General features: G+C 31.9%; 1 protein-coding gene across 4 annotated transcripts in view; it reads right to left on the bottom strand.

Annotated features, from left to right (window-relative positions):
• Positions 1 to 23,249, bottom strand: part of Tusc3 (tumor suppressor candidate 3) — a 196,838-nt gene that overhangs the window by 80,340 nt on the left and 93,249 nt on the right. For 3 of the 4 annotated variants that reach the window (XM_074054731.1, XM_074054732.1, XM_074054733.1), the window contains exons 5-6: positions 19,834 to 19,974; positions 70 to 159 (exon numbers count right to left, since the gene is read on the bottom strand). In XM_074054731.1, the coding sequence (XP_073910832.1) occupies positions 70 to 159; positions 19,834 to 19,974 (231 nt within the window). The remainder of the gene's footprint in view (positions 1 to 69; positions 160 to 19,833; positions 19,975 to 23,249) is intronic. The other variant, XM_020167490.2, reaches the window with a different exon arrangement.

Genomic DNA, 23,249 nt, shown 5'->3' with positions numbered 1-23,249 from the left:
TTCTGAATAGAATCCTTTCTTATTAAATGCTAAATATAATTTCATTAGGGAGGGTTAAAGTTTACTTACCACTTGTCCATTGTGTGGATTCTTATGAGCATATGGAGGTCCACGGATATGATTCCACATCTGGCCAGACGTCATAGCAAAGACTATACACTGAAAACCAGGGCACAATGTTTCAATATGTAAGCCAGAGAATACTGGAATAACAAGTTTTAAAATGATGGTCATCAGAAAACTACTTTTTAAAGATCATATATCAGTTCCCTCATAAGAAAGGACCTTGGGTATATTACTTATTTTCCCTACATCTCAAATTCTATATCTATAAAACTGGAATATCAACTCTGCAGAAGAAATATGCTAATGTTAAATTAGGTAACATATGTAAAATATTTGGCATTGTGACAGACAATCTGATACCACGTGCCACTTTGAACCAGTCAAAGGCACAGATGGGACCCATGATGTACAGGACATGATAATCATTTAGACCTTCTAAACTTCATTACTGTATTTGCTTGGATCACCAGAAGCCTACATTCTTGGGTTAAAGTACTTACATAGCTGTAGGTAGTTAAATGCTCTCAGCAAAGTGTTTAACAGTAAATTCAGATGTTTAGAGATGGAAGAAACTACAAAAACAGATAACCAGTAATAACTCACAGCAGTAATAACTCACAGATTTTTATGCCTGCTGGATTTGTCAGAAAGAAGTGTATTTGGAAAATTCATCTTGATGAGTCAAGGCATTAATAGGGAGTGTGAGAGAGTATGAACCAAACCAGAAGTATGAACTCAATTCAATCACTATCATATTTATCAGTATGTATTATTTAAGCTATGAGACATTTTAAAATTTATATGTTCTTCAGGTTTGAAACAACACTCAGTACTTTCTATGGTTCTGTAACTTGCCCAGTCTTTGTGTCAGCTGCCTGGCCCTGAAATTTTTCTGCCTCAACAAATACTAAACATAAGCATGAGCAACAATTTAAGTTTGCTCAATTTTTAAAGGAGCATAGAGGCCATAAAGAGGGAAAAAACAGTATGGGGCAAATTTATGGACAATATGTAAACCTAAAGGATAATTATTACAGGCTTGGGATTCAACTTTTTTAACAAAAAACGATAATGATGTTAACAGTTTTACAGAGGAAAATCTGAATCCTCTTGATACTTTGAGTATAACTCTGAAATTAAACTTCTTAGAAGCCAGATTTGACCTATCTAGCCTTAGCCAGGTTGAGATATATACAATTTGCACTTAAAATTAGAAGATATATTAGCATATCAAGCCCAGGATGAACACAGAGAATGATTTCCCAACTAAAATATCATTTTAAAATTTACTTTTGTGAGATAATTCTATATTTAATTTTTGCAATAATATCAGTGAATGTGGAGAAAGCTTAGTATACTGGTTATTTTAGCTACAGATATAACATTCTTTCAGGAAAAGTATATTTGAAATTCTAGAAGATTGACAGTCAAAAATGAAACAAGACACCTTTGGGGTGTTAATAGATACCCAATAATACTAGAGTTTTATGTGTCTGGGGTATAACCTTCATAATCATTAAACCAACAACTGAAACTACTGTAACGTATTACTGAATGCTTACTTTTTATCGTCTGCCTTCTTTTACTAATTATACCGATAATCCTACTTTCAAGTGTGGTTGATAAAGACACAAAATGAAGTTGTACTTTACTTTAGAAAGATGATACTTACCCACAGTGTGAAGAAAAGTTTGAAGAAACCAGTTGAAGGTGATAAATACAGATGACATGACAGACTACAATAGCAGTCAGTGATAAGAATGGAGAGAAGCAGACATATAGGACAAATATTTAAGAGTGGAATCAATAGGCATTGGTGATTGATGGGTGTGACAGTGGTAAGAAAAATGCCAAAACTAACCCCATGTTTTTTTTTTTCCCTCTTCCCTCTACTCCTCCTTTTTTCTTTCTTGTTTCCTTACAACAGGGTTTTGCTATATCTGTAACGTTGGCTGGCCTCACTCTCCTGATCCTCCTGTCTTAGTCCCCTGATGTTGGGATTACAGGTGTATACTACCATGCCTAGCTGAGTTTCTGCTTTCTTGCTCGAGCAACAGGGTAGTTTGTGGGCTACTCAATGATATGCAAAATAAGGCACAGCATACAAGGGCAAAAAGGAAGCAGGTAACAAAGACTTGGAGTTCAATTTTAAATTTGTTGACTCTAATGTGCTTCCAAAATACTCATTTCAAAAAGTTGTTTATTGTTGTGACTTTTGAGAGATACCTGCATGTATTATTTAATGCAACAAAAATCTGAGAATTCTTAATACATTGTTGGTTACTACAGTCATTCCAATGAATGAAATTGTTCAAGAATACTAGGTAAGGTGAGAAGAAAAGAAGGCCTAAGAAAGAACCCCATAAGCTAATTCAGAAATAGTAGTCTGCACAGGAAACAGGACCCAGAAGTTATAAAGCAGTTATAAAAGAAGATAAGCATAGAAGGCCATGCTGATCAACAACTGCCATAGTAGGGCAAAGATCTAATACAAACAATTTGAAAGTCCCAGCTGGTGGTGGTGTGGGGGAGTATTCACTTGCATAGTAAAATACTTAGTAAAACTAAAATATTTCCAAAACAGTAGTACATACACAAGAACCTTCAACAATATTAAGACCTATAACTGCCATGTCAACTTTCCAAGCAGCTTATCATAGCAGTTGAGAATAGAGGCTCTTAAAGTAAAATACTTCAGTTTCAGGCCTATTTTCAATAGCTGTGAGACTCTGAGAAAGTTCATTACTCTGGACCCAGTTTCATATCAATAACATTAGGATAATATTGGAATCAATCCTTCTAAGTAATAGGAGTTTAAAGTAATTTAGTCCACTTAGTCAGTTCAAAATTGTGAATGATATACAATGTACACTCAATAAATAGTTATTCCAAAACATGGTTGGATAAAACACTTCTAAATAACACTAGAGCATATGAGAGAAAATAGTGTCAAAGAAAGTCTCTCAAGTTTTGGACCTGTACAACGAAAAAACCAAACCAAAACAAAAGCCATACAAACAAACAAACAAAATAAACCTTACCAAAACCAACAATAACAACAAAAAGTATCATTAAATGACAAACCTAATAGAATAAAGCATAAGTGCTTAGTTTATCAGTCTGAAGTTTATGGAGAAGATCTGGCATCAATATAATATTTCAGAGTAAATCATGGCTACAAAGTATATTAAGTCTTAAAAGTGGATGAGATTTCCAAGGAATAAATTAAAGAACTGAACTACTCTGAGATAAAAGGTATAGTATATAAAAATGGACAAGCAAGAGAGATGATGAAGGAGCCAGAGAAAAGAAATACAACAAATTGGAAAGAAATGAAGAAAGTGATTCAGAATGAAGAGATCTATTGTGTAAATATTCATAAGCAATTAACAGATTCAGAACCCTGGAGCAGATCATTTTCAATGGAACAGCAAAGCTTTCGGAGAGAAGCATGAAACAATATAGATAGCTATTTCAAGGAGCTTTGTTATAAAGGAGATCAGGTAAATAAGGAAAATAATGTTACATTCCTTTAGACTGATTCAATTAATTACTACAATAAGAGAAAAATTTATAATAATGAATGAGGGGAGAATTATTGCAGCACTGTTATTAAGTGAGGAGGAATAAAATCTAGTACACAAGTGTGAGGTATAAGTCTTAGATATGGGTGGAAACCATTCAAATAATATAGCAGTCCACAGACCCCAAGAGATTCTTGTACCAAATTCAGTTGTCAAAGGTAACCTGTGAATCTATGGGATAGAAACAAATCTTCATTTTCTGTATCTTTTGATGAAAATAAAGAATTTTTTCAAATAGGCATGTAGGTAATAGATCACAATAGTTTTCACAATAACTATAATTTTGTTAATGAGACAAATACAGGTATTTTCATAACAGAAGATTTCCACAATGTAAGATATAGTCAATGTATTAAAACATTTATATTAATTAATTGCTTTGAAATCATGGCAGTTATTAGACACATAAGTGGTCTTGTGATTTAATGCATTAATAAAGAAATAAATATATCACAAGCTTAATTATTACTTAAGCGAAAATAAAATTCTCATAAAAATGACAAAATTTTTAAATCTCTAGTATATTACTTACATTTAAAAAATTTCATTACAGTATAGATTTGAGACTCCAAGAATTGCTTTGATAAAATAAAAGCAGCTTAAAGGGTAGAATACTCCACTGAGTCATTCAAAGTAGTAACAGATGTATTTACAGTAATTATAATTACTTAGAAAGCGGTGGCACATTTTACAAAAGTGACAAAATGCTAAACAAACACAAACTTCTAAAATATGCAAGATAGCCCAGGTTTATAAACAGCTTTTCTTTAAATAAGTGTGAACAGGTATTAATTTTTTAAATTTATTTTTCATTTTAACTGAAGTATCCCCATTTCATTACTCTGATATATATGAAAATTATAATTTTTTTCAATTTAAACACAGTTTACTTTTCATTTAAATAGAATATCCAACCAAAATAGGACATGATTCACAGAGGTATAGTTCCATGAATTTTCACAGAGAGAATACCCCTTGAAACTGTCACTGAAATCAAGAAATGGAAGACAGAAGCCCTCTTTTGTCTTGTCCTAATCATTACCAACATAGCTCCCCAAAGGTGAAGGCATTTTCTAAAGCTATACTATAAATTATGTTTAGAAAAACTATTACAAGATGCAGTGAAACATTACTCAACACATAGGATTACATTTAGATCTGGCTGATAAAACTTCAACAACTGGGATTGGGGCTTAAGTGTATTCATTTTAGTTGTAAGGGTAGAAGTGTGGTAGTGTCATGCTACACTTCTCTGGTGATTAATGAAGTGTAGTTAACTTCATTAATGAACCTTTTCTGTTTATTGATGTTTGGTATTTGTGTAAAGTGCCAACAAGTCTTTTATCTCCTTTTAATATTTGGTTATCTGCCCCTTTGTTATTGTTTTGTCAAAGTTCTTTATATTTCTAGATGCATGTACTTTGTTAAATATACATATAACAGTTATCCATAGCAAATCTGTACCTTTCCTTTCATTCTCTTAATGGCTTCTTTTAGCAAACCAAAGTTCATAATGTTAAAGTAATTCAGATTATTTCTTCTATTATAGTTACCATAACTTATATTCTGTTTTAAGAAATTCTTGCTCATCCATGAGCAAGAACACGTAACATGCTTTCTTTCAAAAGTATTAATTATATTTCACGTTTAGATTCATGACTTACTTTGCGTTGAATTCTTGAATATGGTGGTAGGTAAGAGATAAAATTCACTTTATACATATTCAGTGGATCCAGAAACACTAATTAAAAAATGCATACTTACCAATAGGCCACTTTTGTCACAAATCTAGTGACTGTGTAAGTATGAATCTGTTTATTCCATATGCCCTTTTTTGAGATGAATACCACAAAATCTTAATTAAGATCAACAATAAATGTTGATATCTCTAAATATAAAATTTCCAACACCGTTCTGCCTCTTTGATATGGTCTTATTAACCATTATGTTTTCACATAAAAATCAGAATCTTTGTCAATGTTCACAAAAAATTTCTGGATTGTCTCAAGATTAAAATGGACATCGTTACAATACTGAGTTCTCCAACAGATGAACACATTACACCCACTGTCTGCTTAAGTCTTTTAAAGAATTTCTTTAAATTACATTTGGTAGCTTAGAGTGTAGAGGTCTGCGTATCTTTTATTAGATTGATTAATGAGTATTTTGATGCTTTGACAATAATTTGTTTTTAATTTCAGTTTTTGAAAGAACACACAATTACAGTTGATTTGTGTATATTGACATACCAACCTGGCTGAATTTACTCATTAGGTCTAGCATTATTTTCCACGTAAACAGCCAAATCCTCTGCAAATTTGAGCAATTTTTAAACTTTTTTTCTCTGTGTGTGTGTGTGTGTGTGTGTGTGTGTGAGATCTTAGCCTTAATGGATAGGGTTCTCAATATAATCTTCAATAAAAGGCATCTTATTCTTAATCTCAAAGATTTCAGAAGTAATCACTATTGTAGGTTTTTTCATCAGATTAATTTCTTTCTATTTAGTATTTTTTCCTTCTTTTATTCACAGTGAACACTGATTCTAACATTTGCTTATGTGTGTTATGTGTAAGTCATGATAATCATGAAATTTTTCATTACCTGTTAGAGAACTATAGTGATAAATTTTTATGTTAAACTGTCCTTATGTTACTAAAATAAACACTTGCTAATTTTATCCCTATTATTTTTACATATCACTAATTTATAATATTTTGCTTAAAATGTTTTCATGAAAAAGAATGTCCTGTTACTTATTTTCAAATGTCTCTTATATTTTAAAGTAAAAATTACTCGTGCTTCCGAAAATAAGCTGGGAGGCATTTCCTTTTTCTATTCATGAAGATATTTATATATTTGTATTAATTCTTGTTGTAAGAATTAGCCACTTGTTCGTTTTGTAAAGGTTTTAGTTACTTTAATCAATACTGCAGTATGTAGACTTTCTATTCTTGTGTTATTATGGTTTATAAAACTCATTCAGTATCCTTGATATTGTCAACCTTATTGGTGATGTGTCATCATTTAATCCAATATGGTAATGGCTAAGTTATGGCTCTGACAAACCTCAGGTCTGTAACTGACTGCCTTCAAGTTTGAAATAAGAACCTAGTAAGGTCCCAAATTGTCATTTTTAATTCTAAGATTGCAAAGTACTTTTCAACATCCTCCTCACCAAATGTCCTAAGACTGAAGAATTGTGAAGTTTCTGCCCAAAACATAGCTTGTTTATCTGTTTCTCCATGGCATCAGACACAAGGGTGTTTAAAATTTCATAAAATATCAGGAGCTGTTTTTTTTAAGCACTGGCTTCAGAAAAAAAAGTGAAACTGAAATAGAAATGTTGAAAACAGAAACAGTAAAAAAGCCACTCAGATTATTTGCTACAGTTAAAAAATGCCTCCAAAGTAGGTTCCTTTTGGAAAGAATTTTGGTTTGTAGATTCACATTTTCCTTACGAATCATAAAAAATAATTCCACCTTAGAAAACCATGATTTTGAATGTATGTTAATCAAAGCAGTTGCACTCTACAGATGTACATATCTGATTTACTTTCCTCAGTATGCAAGTAAGGTTAATGAAAGCAGGGCTCATGTCCTAGTTTTTTAAATACTGTGTCTTTGCATCTTCATATGGTTCATAGTATGAGTACATAGTAGGCTTTCAAACTGTGGTTCAATATTCACCAAATGAAAAGCATAAACAGAGAAAAGAAACAAGAATGTTTATTTTAAAACCAATCAAAATGTAAATAATGTAAGTTAGAATTTCTAAGAAAAAAAACATGTTCTAGTCCTAGATGTACTTATCCATTTAACTTCTACTCATTCAAGAACATTTCCAAAGGATACACTCATAAAGTATGACACGAATATACACATCTCCTACAGTTCTTCAGAGGGTCACTGTGTTTCATGCCCTCATCAACAAGAGAAGCTGTGCTTTTAACTATTCTATACAATGGTACTTCATGAGAAATTCAGTTTGGGGAAATGTTGCACATTTTTATATCAAAAAGAAATAAATAAAAAGGTCATAACCTGTTTTAACAATTTTGACTTTATATTAATTTCACATATTCCACCTATGAAATTAATGTAGACTTGAAAATCAAAAGTTTGTTTTCTTCTGCAAAACACAAAATTTAAATAAGACCATTAGTCAAGTTTAAGGTATCCTAACTAAAGTGAAAGTGAGGAATTAAACAGCTGATCTTCCAAGTCTGTGGGTTCCACATCTGGAAAGTCAACCATTCATACATCAAAAATATTTGAAAATAAAGAAATTTGTGTGCACAGATGCACAAATGTTTTTGTACTTATCATTATTCCCTAAACAGTACAACAAGCATATAGTGTTTATACCATGTTATGCATTGAAAGTGAGTGAAAGTAATATAAAGATGATTTTAATGTATCAAAGAGAATGTGTATAGGTTGTACACAAAAACAAGGCCATTTTTATATAAAGGACTTGAGCATCTGAAGATTTTGATATCCATGAACAATATCCTGGAACCAATCCCTCATAGGTCTTTAGGGATATGAGTATACAGAAAGAGATTTAATATTCTAAATAAACTTTATATAATTCTCTTATAGTCCTTGTCCTTAAAAGCATGTTATGAAATTAAGAATATATAACTTGTTTTAACAGATTATATAAATGACCAGAGTAACAGAAGGCAAATATGTCAGGAAATCCATATACTATTCTTTTCTACTAATCACAAGTATGTTATCTATAGCAAAATTTTTAAAACTCAGTTAAAATGTTATGTTGTAGAGAAATACTATCATCATTTCATTTGTACTTAATCAATACACTGTACTTGTAAGAAAAAAGTATCAGAAGTATTTTATGGTTTTTTCAGGTACCAAGAAAAGCTTCTTAAGATGAATGTCTAATTTCACAGAAAGGAAGGATAAATTGATAACTGGCTCAATAAACATTTCTTACAACCACTACCAAATTAGGTTAAGATTGGCAATAAGTATCATGGAATGTTGTAGATTCATACACTGGATCTTCATAAGCTATGCAACTGTGACTTCACAAGAAACAAAAGATTCAGACAACCACATTCAAAGGCTAAAAAAAAAAAATCTAGAAAGGTCCATTCATAATATTGAGTAGTTTTAACATGTTTTTTGAGTTAATGAGGTCATTCCATCCTTCACTATAAATGTAGTTAATAACTACATTTATTAAGGTACACCCTGAAAAAAATAAACTCATTATAGTACATTGCTGCCAAAACTCTTCGCATAAATATTAACTTGATAATACATACAAATTACCTATCTTCAAACAGCCAAATGACTCAGTTGTCTGATGGATAAAACCATTTGAGGTCATTCACAAACAACAGTTAACTCTGTTGGATAGAATATTATCAGTATTATTTACTTCTCACTTCTAAAAGGAAATAAAACAATCAACTATAGTGATGTTATCTGCACATATTAAATGTCATATAATTTATTCAAATAAGTGTAAAGGAACAAAAAAGGCCTATTTCTACCCTACTTGAAGTCAGAACAATCCTGTATCTTTGAATGTCCCCCAAAGTACAAATGTTCTAATAAATCATAGTGTGTATTATGCCAAAGAACATTTAATAAATGTGAAAGCTGTGCAACTAACTTTCAGCTATTATACTTTTTATAAAATTTAAGCAATTAAGTTATATTGATAGAACTTCTTTCAATCAGAAAAAACATTAGGGTATGTCAATCACCCCACCAATACAGATCATCAGCATTAACAAGCAGAAAACAGCTTTTATCCTATTATCACTGGATTTACTGTGATAGTAATATTGGGTTATTAGACTTTTTCAATGATGCCTTATCTTTCATGTTTTTCACTGCAGATTCTTAGGATGTTTTCCTTTGTGTTTGAAATGAATGTTGATACTCACACACTAATATTTTCTAGTTTCAAATGATAATAAGCTATGTAGTGTTGCAGGCTGCAATGCAGATCTGCATTATGGGTAAAAAACAGTATTTTAACTCATTTTGAAATTATATGTAAATGGAAACTATAAATTATATATCTTTGCTCTGCTCCTTAAAATTCAGTACAAGTGTCACTCAACCATTCTACTTTAAACTCATCATAAAGTAGGTAAGGTCCATGCTTCTTGTCCACCGTTTTTTATGTTTAGCGAGGGAAATCAGAACCCATCAATGGCACATATTCTGTTCCATGGGCAATTATCACCTTTTACAAATAGTTAACAGGCATTTTTCCTCCTTAGGAAGCATGAGAATAGGAGGATGTACTTATAAGTACCCTTTTATCTTTTTATTTTTGTAAACTTAGAAAGCTCTAACATGTGTAACTTTAAATATTTACACATTTTACTTCCTCTATCATAAAGTTACAAACTTTCTGTCTGTCCTGTACACTAAAGCACTATGAATAACTTCATTTTCTTACCAGTATATACTTCATTCTTAGCAAAGCCCTGAATCATACACAATAAAATGAATACAATAATCAAAAAGAAAAAATACTATCGGCCTTAGAATACAGTTTACCCAGAGCTAGTCTCAAAGCACTAAGTCCCCTGGTAAGTACTTTAGTATAGGTTCAACTCTAAAAAACACAACAATTAAATGTACCTAGTCTTATTCTTTACTAAGAAACAGAATGTGATAGAGGTTCTATACCAGACTATTTTCTCAATAACCATTCCATCGGTATAGCTCTTTTTTGTATTACTGATGTGATTTACTCTTACACAGTTCATCACTGTTTTTATTTTAGGAGCTTTCCCTTTGCTATGAAATCTCAGGCTTTTACCAGAATTTCATCACAATCCTAGGATTTTACCAGAATTTCATCAGATGACAATACTTTTGCCAAAATTTTTTTAAATGTATTTTCAATACCAAGGAAAAAGATATTGCTTATTTTGAACAAATATTTCAGAATCAGAATAAATAAGTCAGTGTTTTGGATTGTCTCTTAACTTTCTAAGGAAATCTCAAAAGTAGATACAGAAAGAGTGGAAATAAATTTCTTTTTTCCACTTTTAAATAATTAAGTTTGATGGCAGTGGTAATGGTGGTAATGGTGATGCAATCAGGAGAAAAATGTAAAGAAGATTCAAATTACATATTTGACCTTTCTGCTTAAATGATTTAATAGCTTCCACAGGCTATTGTCAGACAATAAAAGACACCATGAATCTGTGTATCTCTATATTAAAGAAAAGCAGGGACAGATGCAGTAAAGGTTGTTTTAAAATTCAGTATTTTATCATCAGTCTAGAATACTAAATGTATTGTTTGAAAACATGCCTGTTCTCTGCAGCTTGTTATTGACTTCAAAAAGGCTGCCACTGGGGAGCAGGCATACCTGCCAAGATTCTCTTCTCAAGCATGTGGTTGTGAATATTAGAGTATCTTCTTCTATGCCAAGTTAATTATCTTTCAAGGATTCGAAATAAAACACAATGAAAAATATGCATGATTGAACAGGATGCAAGAAATTGATCTGTTGAAGTATTTAACATTTATGTATAATATCAATATTCTATGCATTTTCTTGTAGTCATAATGGCTCATTACACCCACTGCATTTAACAGCTAAAATATAAGATAATCTGCCCTGATTGAGACAAGCCAATTTTTGTGAAAAGAATGTTGAACTTAGTCAGTGGGATCCAATCCTAGTTGAATCACTTTCTAGCCTTGTGAACTCAGGCAAGATGACTTTAACTGAATCTTTGTTTCCTTTCCTTATAGAATGAAAATAATATAAATTCCTCTGCACAGTTATTTTAAGAAGCAAACATAAAATTCACCCCAAAGAAAAAAGACACTGACTAAATAGTAATGTCATTATTACTAATTTTACAATATCATAATTGCAGGCTCCTCATGAAGATTAAGATTTCACAGAGGAGACAATGTCGGTTTTTGTACAGACTTAAACAGTGACAAGATTTGCTATGATATTAATTTTTAAATACTAAAGGAGTTTTAATTTTATAAAAACAATTTCAATTAAATACACCATATTTACCCAAAGTCCTGGGAAACTTCGCTGAAATTCAGCAACTTGAAATCTAGCCTGGGCAAAGTGATTAAAATCATCTATATTACACATTTACTTTAAATACAGTACAATTGATTAATGTAGTTTGACGAAATTGTCAGAAGAGAAAATAAGAAACCTTCCTTTCTTAAATCTTTCTTTACTTCAAATTTATATTTTTATCTACTAGAAAGCCAGGCAGGTTCTATTTGATTATCTGAGCTAAAACTGAATTGCTTTAAAGTTACTATTATCAAGTCTATCCTGTCACTTCCAATTCAGTCTTAGGGCTGGTGGAGTGGCTCAAGTGTAGAGCGTCTGCCTAGTAAGTGTGAAGCCCTGGGTTCAAATCCAGTGCTGCAAAAAAAAAATTACTGTCCAATTCAGTCAAGAAAACCTCTTGCCTTTAGGTAAAAATAAAATGAGGATGAAAGGCTATTGAAAGAAGTCAAAAATAAATTGTCAATTAGATGTAAAAATACATTATATTATAAATAATGTATTAAATATGGATGTGTCCATTTTCAATATTCTATTTATAAATAGAATAACTTTTGTTGGATTTACCTTTTCCAATATTTTTATTAATGCACATTAACTGTACAAATTAATGAGTTTCACTGTGTCATTTCTACTCATACATTTATCATGGTTTGATCATATCTACCCTCCTTATCACTTCCTGTTCATCCCTTCTTCTTCCTCCCTATATTTACTTTTGAATATTTTTTTACTTCCTATTATAAAAGAGATTTTGTTTTTAATATATATCTAAATTGTATAATATCTAGGAACCTAGTAATTTTTGTATATTGACCATGAATTCACAAAAATTGCTGAACTCCAATACTAATTATTAGTTCTCCATACACTGTCTTGAATTTACTATGTTGACAATTATATAACAGGCAGACCGTATCATAGATTAATAATGACATATCTCTTCCTTCATAATTTTTATTCTCAATGTTTCTTTTTCTGCTCTGCTACCTTGACCTAATTCTATGAATGAAAAGAAGAACAGTGAGAAACTATAGGCATCATTCTAAGTTTTCATTGTTATGTTAGAGATTTTGATATCCTTTACTTAAGAATGACTGCATAAATTTATAGTTTGTTAAACTTTTAAAATCCTGAATGAATTATAACTAGTTTATAAAGTACCTAATCATAGTCCTATTTCTCCTATAAATAATTAATATGATGATTTACAATCAATTTTTACTTCCCCTAATACTTAACCGGTCCTATGACCTGTTTGTTTTTATGCACAGTGCTGAATTTCGCTGGTAATTTTTTATTTTAGAATTTCTACTTGCAGATTCATAGCAAGATTTGTCATGTTCCATGTCACCTATTCCTATGTTTTGACTTTTCTCTAAATTTTCCTATTTGGCTTTATGGCTTTTCTTGATAACTATAAATATTTTGTTATTTGTAGCAGAATGATTTTGATATTGCCATAAAGTTTGTGGAAACTTTTTTATGTTAAATTTTCTTTAATCTGTAAGGAAATGCTATTCTGCTTAAAATTTATTTTAGAGTAGATATGTGCAGACATTGCTAAATTGTTGTTCATATTGCCCTTATTGTTTGTCTTTGAACAGGTCTGTATTTCCTTACTCAGATAAGCCTCAGCCAAGAGGCTGCTCTGGGATGGAAGTGAATTTCAAACATCAGTGGTTCACTTTTTTGTTGTTAAAGAAATTTGTTGCTTCCTTCAAATAAGACACCTCAGTTTAATGATACCTCCTTTTGTCCCTCAGAAACAAGTTCAGGTGGGATTTCTGTTTTCAGAGGTTTTGTTGTTATTCATAAATCATGTGTTTGATTTCTAGGAGGAAAGTATGTTTAATTCATTAATGTTTTCATCAAGCCAGCTTTTGAAAGCACCCTATTTTAGTAAATTATTCTAACTTTAGAGTTGCTTCTTTAATCTGATTTCGTATTTTATTCTTTTATTGTTTTTTACATTGAATGCTAAAATAACTTAAAACTGCCTGAAAGATTAGTATATGTTTTAGCTATACTCAGGTGTGCTATGTTCTACTTTCATTTTGTTGTTTAGTTCAACAGTCCCTTCATGAAATTTCATAACCAAATTTTCTAAATGCCTCATTTGTGCAAGAGATAATGTACAACTTTTACTGAGTTTAGAATTGAAATCACTATGGTTATTTATATTAACATGTGCCAATCCACTATATATAGCATGTTGATGGTCCATTTCCTTAATGTTTGTCTTGCCAGCTATTATTTGCTGATAGAGGTACATTAAAATTTTTCATGATGCTTATTGTTTTTCTTATTTTTTACTTGTAATGCATTCAATTTTTGCTTGGTGTATTTCAAGCTTAGATGTATTCTTTTAAGTTACTGTAGTGACATCTTTTGGTCATTTTTCCCCCAGTTATATTGAAATATAAGTGACAAATGAGATAGATCCAAATACAAGCATATTCATATATGAGAATATATATTTTTTTGTTTTATATATATATGTATATATATACATATATATATATATAAAACAAAAGTGGGACTATTAGAGGAAACTAAGGGAGGAAGAAAAGAATGCTAGAAAGTAATACTGAAATACATCACATCTGTGTAGGAATAAGACAATGAAATGCACTGAAAACTGTTGAACAATAGAGGGTAGGGGGAAAAGGGTAAGGAAGAGTAATAAAAGAGATTAGACTAATTGAAGTACAACATATTTACAGATAAATTACCAACGCAAAACCCCGAAAAACAACAAATGAACGCTTAATGAAGGACAAGAATGTAAAACAGGTCACATTAAGGGAAGAATAATAGCAGAAGGGGAAGGGTAAATGAAGAGGGTAAAGGAGGATGAATATGGTTGAGGTACTTTGAATATATGTATGAATATGGAACCCTGAAACCTGTCAAAGTCATTTTAAGAAGGGGAGTGGGGGAAGGAGAATAATGAAGGGGATGAACCAAACTGGGATACAATATATGGACATATGGAAATATCACAGGAAAAACCCCTGTATAACTCTCATTTACTAATGAAAATGTTTTTTAAAATGTATATACTTAAGATAAACAAATTTTGATATACATATAGATTGTGTAATTATGATTACATAATAAATTACTCTTTATCTCTTTCTATGAGTTCATCCATACATGCCTGTTAGGTCCATTTACAATGCTGCTCAAGTTAGCTGTTTCCTTACCGATTTCCCCATTGTTGAAAAATAGCGTGTTGAATCCTTCCCGACTTACTTCTATTTCTCTCTTCAGTTCTGTTAAAATTTGTTTTGCACATTTAGCTCCTCCAATGTTGGGGGCACATTATATTTACACAATTATTATATCCTCTGATGAACTTATTCCTATGCTGTTATACAATGACCTCTGTCTTGTTTTGGACTTAATCTATTTTGTTTTCTCTAAGTACAGGCTCCCTGGACTTTGTTTACCATTTATGTGGAGTATCTTTTTATATACTTTCACCTGCAGGCTATATGTAATCTCAAAACCAAGTGGTGGATCACTCTTTTAATCATTACAACTATTTTTATCTGCTAACTTTCTTAGGTTCCTACATTCTATTTGTCTTACAGTCACGTTAGTTTTTTTCTTTGTTATTATTAGAAGTATTGGGCTACAAAGCACAATCTTATGTCCATCCTTTGAACCTGATCATAGACAATTGAAAGACCACAATGCAGTGGAGTGGGTTGAGCTACTCTTTCCAATACCAGACTTGGTGAACAACTAGTACATTACAGTTTCTGAATGAAGTTATAGTCAAAGATTTAAGCTCCAAAACCTTTAGGTGCAGGGATGTTTATGTGCATATTTGTTTTCCTAGGCCATTCAGGAGCCTTAGGTAAGGTACTTATCAGGTTCCTCCATGGAGAACTCATTAAGTGACCTTGCTTCAGGGACTTTCTCTACTCTGATTCAGAACTTTTCCTCCCCTAGTCATTGCCTAACCACCCACATCCACTCTATTAAAGACAGAAGCCTTTTGGGGGCTCCTCTACAGTAAGATAATTTCCTTGCCTGTGATAACTATCACTGACTCTTGCCCAATGTTATTCTGTGGGAAAACAGGAAACATAAGGAGCTGATATCTTTCTGATGTCTTGTTTATATTGATTCATTAAGTGAATAAAGGCTAACTGTTACTTTGGGTTCTCCTACTTGTCTTAATTGACCATTTTAACACCTAGAAGCTCATAAAACTGGCACAGTGAAGAGTTTGAGCAATTGGGCAGAGTGCTGATCTAAAACAGTAAAATGACTGACGGTCTTAGGAGTGTTTTGGGATTTTTGCAAGTGCCTGAATCTCATCAGGCATTTCATCAACTGCTAATAGAGAATGGATGCTACAGGACACTTCACCAACAATGCTAATGGGTCTTGGGGAGAGTTTGTAGGTTGTTTATAGAACCTTTAAGGTACTGAAAGAGACCACTGGTCCTTTTTTCTCTTCAGCTCCTGATTCCTGATCAAAATTGCTTACTGGGCCAAAAGAGAAATCCAGAAAAGGAATTCTAAGAATGCTGGAAAAACAGTTACCTAGCCACTATTTACAGTCCTCCAAATAAGTGACCAAAGACAGTTGGAGTTCCTGACAGCTGAGTTGCAGCCAATAACTGTTCATTCTGAATAGGTCCCTGGTGCTCATAAATGTCTACAACTTCAATGAGTTGTATGGATGCAAAAGCCTTCAAAACTGTTTCTCTGCAAAGGACTCAAAAGAGCTTAGAAACCTGGTTATATCCCTTTTAAAAGATGTAATCCTCTGAAACTTAGTGAATGATGCCCTGTGGGCTAAGCTTACTCTCCTTCAGATTGTTCTAATTGCAGCTACCACCAGGATAGCATATTATAAGCAGCGATGCAGTTGTGACAGTGCTACCTCCATGTTATCTGGAGGACAAATGGGCCCAGGCTGCACTCAGCTGGGCTTCATAAAGTTGTAGTGGAGGATTCTCAGGTAGATCTCAGCAATTCTTGCATCAAACGTGGACTAGCAAGAAAGGTGGTATAAGGGTGACAACCAGGCTCCACCCACAAACTCTGCTATGATAGCAAAATAGTACTAGGCATGAGGAAGGCACCCAAGCTTCTTGATTACCAGATACTACGTCATTACACAGAAGCTCAGGCTGTGCTAGAAACTGGTCTATCTTATGTCCCTCTACTCCAAAGGAAACAACTTATTGATGTTCCTTCTGGCTCTTGACTCCCATCTTTGAAAAGCACTGGCCAGACACCAGGCCAACTACTTTCACTGCCTGAATTGCTCTCACTTCAGGATGGCTGGGAGGCTCTGGTGTAAGGGAAAAGAAATAAAGAGAGGATTTAAAACAAAACAAAACATCCCTGAAGAATCTCTCCTGTTCTCTTTTGGCTTTATAAATTTCCTTCTTTCCTCTTAGGTCACATCAAGAGTATCTGCTAGATATCTTTCTGTCTATATGACTATCACTTCCAGGTTTCAACTTGCACTGAATTCAAGCCAAGAAAAATCAAAATAGTAATTAAATAATTACCAGCCTTCTATTACGTAGATGTCATTTTGAATGCTAGTGCTCTTACCTGATCTGTCTATTGACATCTACTTTTTAGAAAAACTAAAAATCTGAATCTCATATTCCCTGTAGTTTTTATACATTTGTCAATGGTCTTTGCTGGCATGTGTTTATCTAATTTTAAGTAAAAGCACACTGTCCATTGTTAAAAACTTGTTTTCTGTTTGCTTATTACTAAGTTGCAGTAATTTTTTTACATATTGTAAATACATGTCCCTTAGCATGTATGTTTTCAAAGTATTTTCTCTTGTTCTATAGATTATAGATTATATTTCCAATCTCTTCATGGTATATTGGGAAGAACAGAAATTTTCAACATTTAATGAAGTCAATTTATCTTTTTCTTCCCTTCCCAATTCATTATTTTCATGCCACAAAGATTTTCTGTGTTCCTCCAGAAGTATAACTTAAGCTCTTACATATGGAGATATAATCCTTTTTGAGCATTTCTTACATAGGTGACATAAATTTTGTATTTAATTGCACACGGGTATATTTCAGCATCATTTGTTGAAAACAATACTTTTCTCATTGATTTACTTGGCAGCTTTGTTAAAAATTGAATTGCCCATCTATGTATACTTACTATTTCTGTACTCTGTATTTTGTTCCAATGATTTGTCAGTTCTTAGGTCAAACTGACACTATTTCAATTACTATAGCATTATAGGAAGTTTTAAAATCAAGTAATATAGATCCTCCAATTTTGTTCTTTATCAAAATTACTTGGCTATTCCAGGTCCTTTGCCTTTATATATTAACTTTAGAATCAGGATGTCAATTTATTCTAAAATGAATGCCAAGTTTAAAATAACCATTTCATTAAATCAAAGAGAAATTTGAAGAAAATGTTACATAACAATATTAAATCTTATGATTTTGAATATAGCATATCTCTCCATTATTTGGTTTTTTTTGTACTCTTTTGTTTTCAGTAGCTTTATTTTTACACTGTTCCTCCTATGATAGCACCTAGTTTGCATCTGACTATTCTGATAATCTCTGCTTATTGATTTGAATGCTAAGTCTATTTACATTTAATGCACATAAACTGACATGACTATATTTAAGTCTGTCATTATTTTTATTAGTATTGCTTCATGTGTTTTTATTCCTCTGTTCTGTATCTCTTCTGTACTAACCATACATATATATATCTCCATCTTAATTCTTCCATGAGTTTTTTGCTTTGATTGTTTTCAGCTGTTTCTCAAAAGATTACAGAATATATCTTAAACTCATCACAATAAATTAAAACTTGATCGGAAACCATTTAAGCTGTAAAACACAGGAAAACTGCCATAAACAAATATTAACATGCATACACACCTAGACATATTTCACCCATCTTTCATTAATTTAGTGATATGATGTTCTGCTTTACTGTTAAATATCTTTCAAAATAACTTAAAAGTAAAAAGAAAAATAATTATCTCCTACACATCAGGAAATCTTTTTATTTCCTAGTAATACTTTAAGTCTATATGCATAATATGAATTTCGTGTTCCAATTTACAGTATCTATTTTAACTCCAATATTTTAGTTAAGTAGCAGATACAATATCATTCTCTGAATATATCTGTTTATTTATTATACGTTTTATTTTGTGAGCTAATTATTTTAAAGAAATGTAGGATGATTATAATCATTTGGAAGAAAATACTTTTGTAGAAACTGTAATAGGATCATGTTCATGTGGATTATTGTAATTCCATCTGCCAAACTTACCTGTTAATCAACTCCCATTACTACCAGAATGATCATTCTAATACATGCATTTAATTATGTAATTTTTCTCTGAAATATTTTAATGGCTTCCTAGCACTAGTGGGATAAACCCATATCCCTTGACACTGAAAACAAGAGTCTATTTCTTTCCACTTCAGCATCATCTCATACTCCTTTACTGGACTTAACAGTTTCAGAATTTTATTTCTTTTTCATAGTCCATCTTATGTCACACTCTAGGATGCCTGTCATGATTACCTTTACTGAGTTAGCTGTTGTTCTTCTGTATCCCTATATTAACGCTTTCCCTACATACTTCCATCATAGCATGGATAATATTACAATGCATTTAGTCTGTTCATTAGTTTGTACCATCAAAATGAATTCTGCAGAGTAGGATCTGTATCTTATTTTTATATCTTCAGTACCTTACAAAAATCAGGTATGTAGTAAAAACACAAGAAGTTGATGGTTAAAAGAGTGGATACATACATATATGAATCTCTTCAGTTCAAAAATTATTCTAAACTACTAATTCTTATAATCTTATATTTTAAATATATTCAACATGCACTTATTTAGTCTTTGTAATATGCCAAGTATGAGAGGCATTATATTTTCAGAGTGAAAAGTAGAAGGAAAAGAGCACAGCTTAGGCCGAAAGCAAACATACACCACATCATCCCAGTTATAAAAAGCTATTCTCATTTAGGTTAATTTACACTATATTAATAATCTGGCTCATTTTGTTAATACTGAAAAAACTTACGCTATAATGCAAAGAAAGAAACACAAAAAAATGACAATGTGATAACATACCAGAGATACCATAGCCCAACCAGTCTTATTATAGATGAACTCCAGGTTGTTCCTTCTTAAATAGAGCAAACCACCAACGAGTGATACTAACAGGGCCAAAGCAATGGTGCCAGAATAGTTGGGTGGTCTGAAAACCCGAATCTGTAAAAATGTAATGAAAATTTTAAATGTGACAGAGAAATACTAAATTTTTCTTTTGACCATATTCTAGTCCTTATAATATTCAACACAAAGAATTTGGTGACACGTCCCCCTATTTTTCACATCTAACATTGAAACTACTTTTATTACTCTCCTTTTGAGTCAAAAATAAAAGCTTTAAGTCATGACTTGTTTCTTACCTTGCATTGAAAAAAAATAATCATGGCTATGTAAAAAGCCTTTCTCTTCATTTTGGATGAATACACTCAAACATATGCAAACCCTACACATACAACACAACTCAGAGCTGCTATAATTTACACATCAAACTGGATTATCCAGTAAATGGTGGTGCTAAAATGTGGGTGTATTTTTGTTATTTCAAATCGGGACTATGTAAAAGGCTACTGTTTGCAGGTTTATAAAATAAAATTCAAATGCCATGCAATTCACCCTAAATGTACAATTCAATGGTTTTAGTATATGCATAAATATGTACTAACATTACAATAATTTCAATACTTTAATCAACTCAACTCACCCACTTATCCCCCCAACCATTAGCCTTACATAAAATCTAATCTACTTTCTATCTCCATAGATATCCCTAATGTTGGACTTTCACATTATGTGTGTTTTGTAACTGGGTTCTTTCACTATGTTTTCAAACTTTATTCATGTTGAAGCATGTGTCAGTACTTCATTCCTTTGTACGGCTGGATAATCTACTACATTTACCAGTAGACAGACATTATTATATCCATTTATCAGTTGACAGATATTTAAGTTGTAAACCTTATGGCTATTATGAAGAACTCTGTTCTTTTATAAGTATTGTGGGAACATATGGTTTCACTTCTCTTGCATAGATACCTAGGATTGAAGGATGAGTCATGTAGAAACTCTATAAAGTTTGAGGAATTGCCAGATTGTGTCCAAAGTGGTTGTACCATTCTACATCTTCCAGCAGTGTATGATGATTTCAATTCTGCACTTCCTCGCTAGCACTTATCTGACTTATGGGTTCTAGGCATCCTACTGAGAAGGAAGTGCTATTTTATTCTGGTTTTGATGTATGTTTTCTCGAGGACTGTCAATGTTACACAATTCTTCATGCGCTTAGTGGCCATATCTATATTTTCTTCATAGAAATGTTCATTCACACGTGTTTTAAGATGGGTTTTTGTTTTCATTATTGAGCTTAACAACAACATAATTAGATATCTCATTACAAAAATGATTGGCAAATATTTCCCATTTTGTGAACTGTCTATTCACTTTCTTGCTATTATCCTTTAAAGTATGAAGAGTATATTTTTAGAAATTGATACAACTGGTACAAACTCATGATTTCTAAAGTATATACAGATTTCCTACTAAAAGTAACCAGAAATCTTTAAATACATGACTAATTGAGTGCTGTGTAGAGTAGATACAAAAAAAGCCTGGAATAATTATTTTTGATAAAAAATAATTTATCAAAATAATTTATTTTGATCAAAAAAATTAAAAAGTACTTAGAAGAACATGATGGAGGAGTCTTAAGAATCAACAACATGAAAGGGCTCCCACTGGTCAAATGTAGGGCAATTTTAGAAGCAAACTAATAAAATACAGTAATAAATTAGAAACCACAGTGGAATTAATGTAACAGTTTTGTACTCTTTTATGAGCTGGTCAATCAGGTATAGCAGGAGAGACTCAGGAAAAAACAAGGTTCATTATATTCACAGGTCCTAGAGATAGGAGGCACTACACATCACACAGCACCACATGAGAGATACCAGAGTGGTCAAGCGGCAGAAGACAGAGCCAGGGGGAGATTTATGTCACTGCCTTCATTGAGGTTTACACAGCAGTGCAGATGAACTGTGCAGGTCAGGGCAGGATAAACAGTTTAGGATTTCCTAGTCTGCATAATTTTGGTGAGCTCTGGGGAGTAAGGGTGATCTCATTGCCTAGTTCCTGTCCCTGGGATGATTAAGGCAGAGGAATCTTCCCTGCTAATGATGTACAGGCCAGACAGAGGAAATAGAGCTCTAGACTGATTAGTTTGCATATCAAAGACATGCCAATGGCCAGGTCATTTATTAGCTGTAAGAATTAGCTGCCTCCCTATCAGGAGTCTCTTTTTGCAGATAGAAAGCTATTTATAAGATGTCAAAACATCATAATACGATAAAATTTTGAAAAATACTTACAATACAAATTGAAATTCATGCCTTTTTACCAACAATAGATGGATGAAAGACAGACAAATACATAAAGACAGTAGGACTCTTGATTTCAATAGAATGCTGAGGGTCAACTAGAAATATGGAGAGAAAGCTAGAATTGGCATCATTTTGCAAACATCATGGTGAAAACTAAATCAGGCAAGAATCATAAATGGATGCTAAATGTAAAAGGATATTTTAGTGTAGAATAAGATGCCTGAATGATTTCAAATATCTTACACAATTCATTAATTATAAAGAAGTTAAAATATATGAATAATTATGCAGTGAAGAAATGAGAAAGACTTTGACTATATGTTCAAAATTATTATCACTAATGAGTGACAGAAAAACATCTTGTACCTACAGATAAGATTAAAACATCATGTAAGTAGTGTTATGATTGGCAATGAATGAAAAGAATCCAATGATGAGTAAGTGTCATGCAAATTAAATGAGAATCATTCTATATAAAAAATTTATTTCTTTAAAATATTAATGTCAATGTTGAAGGATTATAGGCTATATAAATGGCAGCAGCTAAAATCAAATTATTATACCAGAATAATGCTAATTGTACTGTGTTTATGTATTTCTAGGACAGATAATCCATCCCAGTTACTTTTCCCAGGAAAAAATAGTGAATTTGTGTATGAGGAAAGAGGTAAAGAGACATAGAGGAATAAGAATCACAAAGCAAATGTGGTAAAATGTATGCGTTAGTAAATATTAGTAAAGGGTATGGGTTGGTACTATTTGTACTATTTTCATTTTTAAAACTGTTTAAACTTTTATAGTATCTCCAATTTTTTTTACAAAAGCATTTCTATCAATTAAACATGTAAGTGTAATAGGTAGATAGGCCAGAATCATTTCTAATTAAAATTTAGTATTTCTTATAAAAAATAGTACTCTCAACATTACCCATAATGTCTTGGACTAACCAAATTGTACATTTCATAGTAAACTGTTTGCCAAAATATTTAAGAAACATGACAGTAATTAGGAAATAAGTTTAGCCAACAAAATATGAAAACCTTTAACAACATCATATAGGTG

The sequence above is a fragment of the Castor canadensis genome, chromosome 14 (assembly GCF_047511655.1).
Source record: "Castor canadensis chromosome 14, mCasCan1.hap1v2, whole genome shotgun sequence".
Taxonomy (NCBI): Eukaryota; Metazoa; Chordata; class Mammalia; order Rodentia; family Castoridae; genus Castor; species Castor canadensis.
Note: the sequence above shows the minus strand (reverse complement) of the source record. Positions and strands in the feature narration are given on the sequence as shown.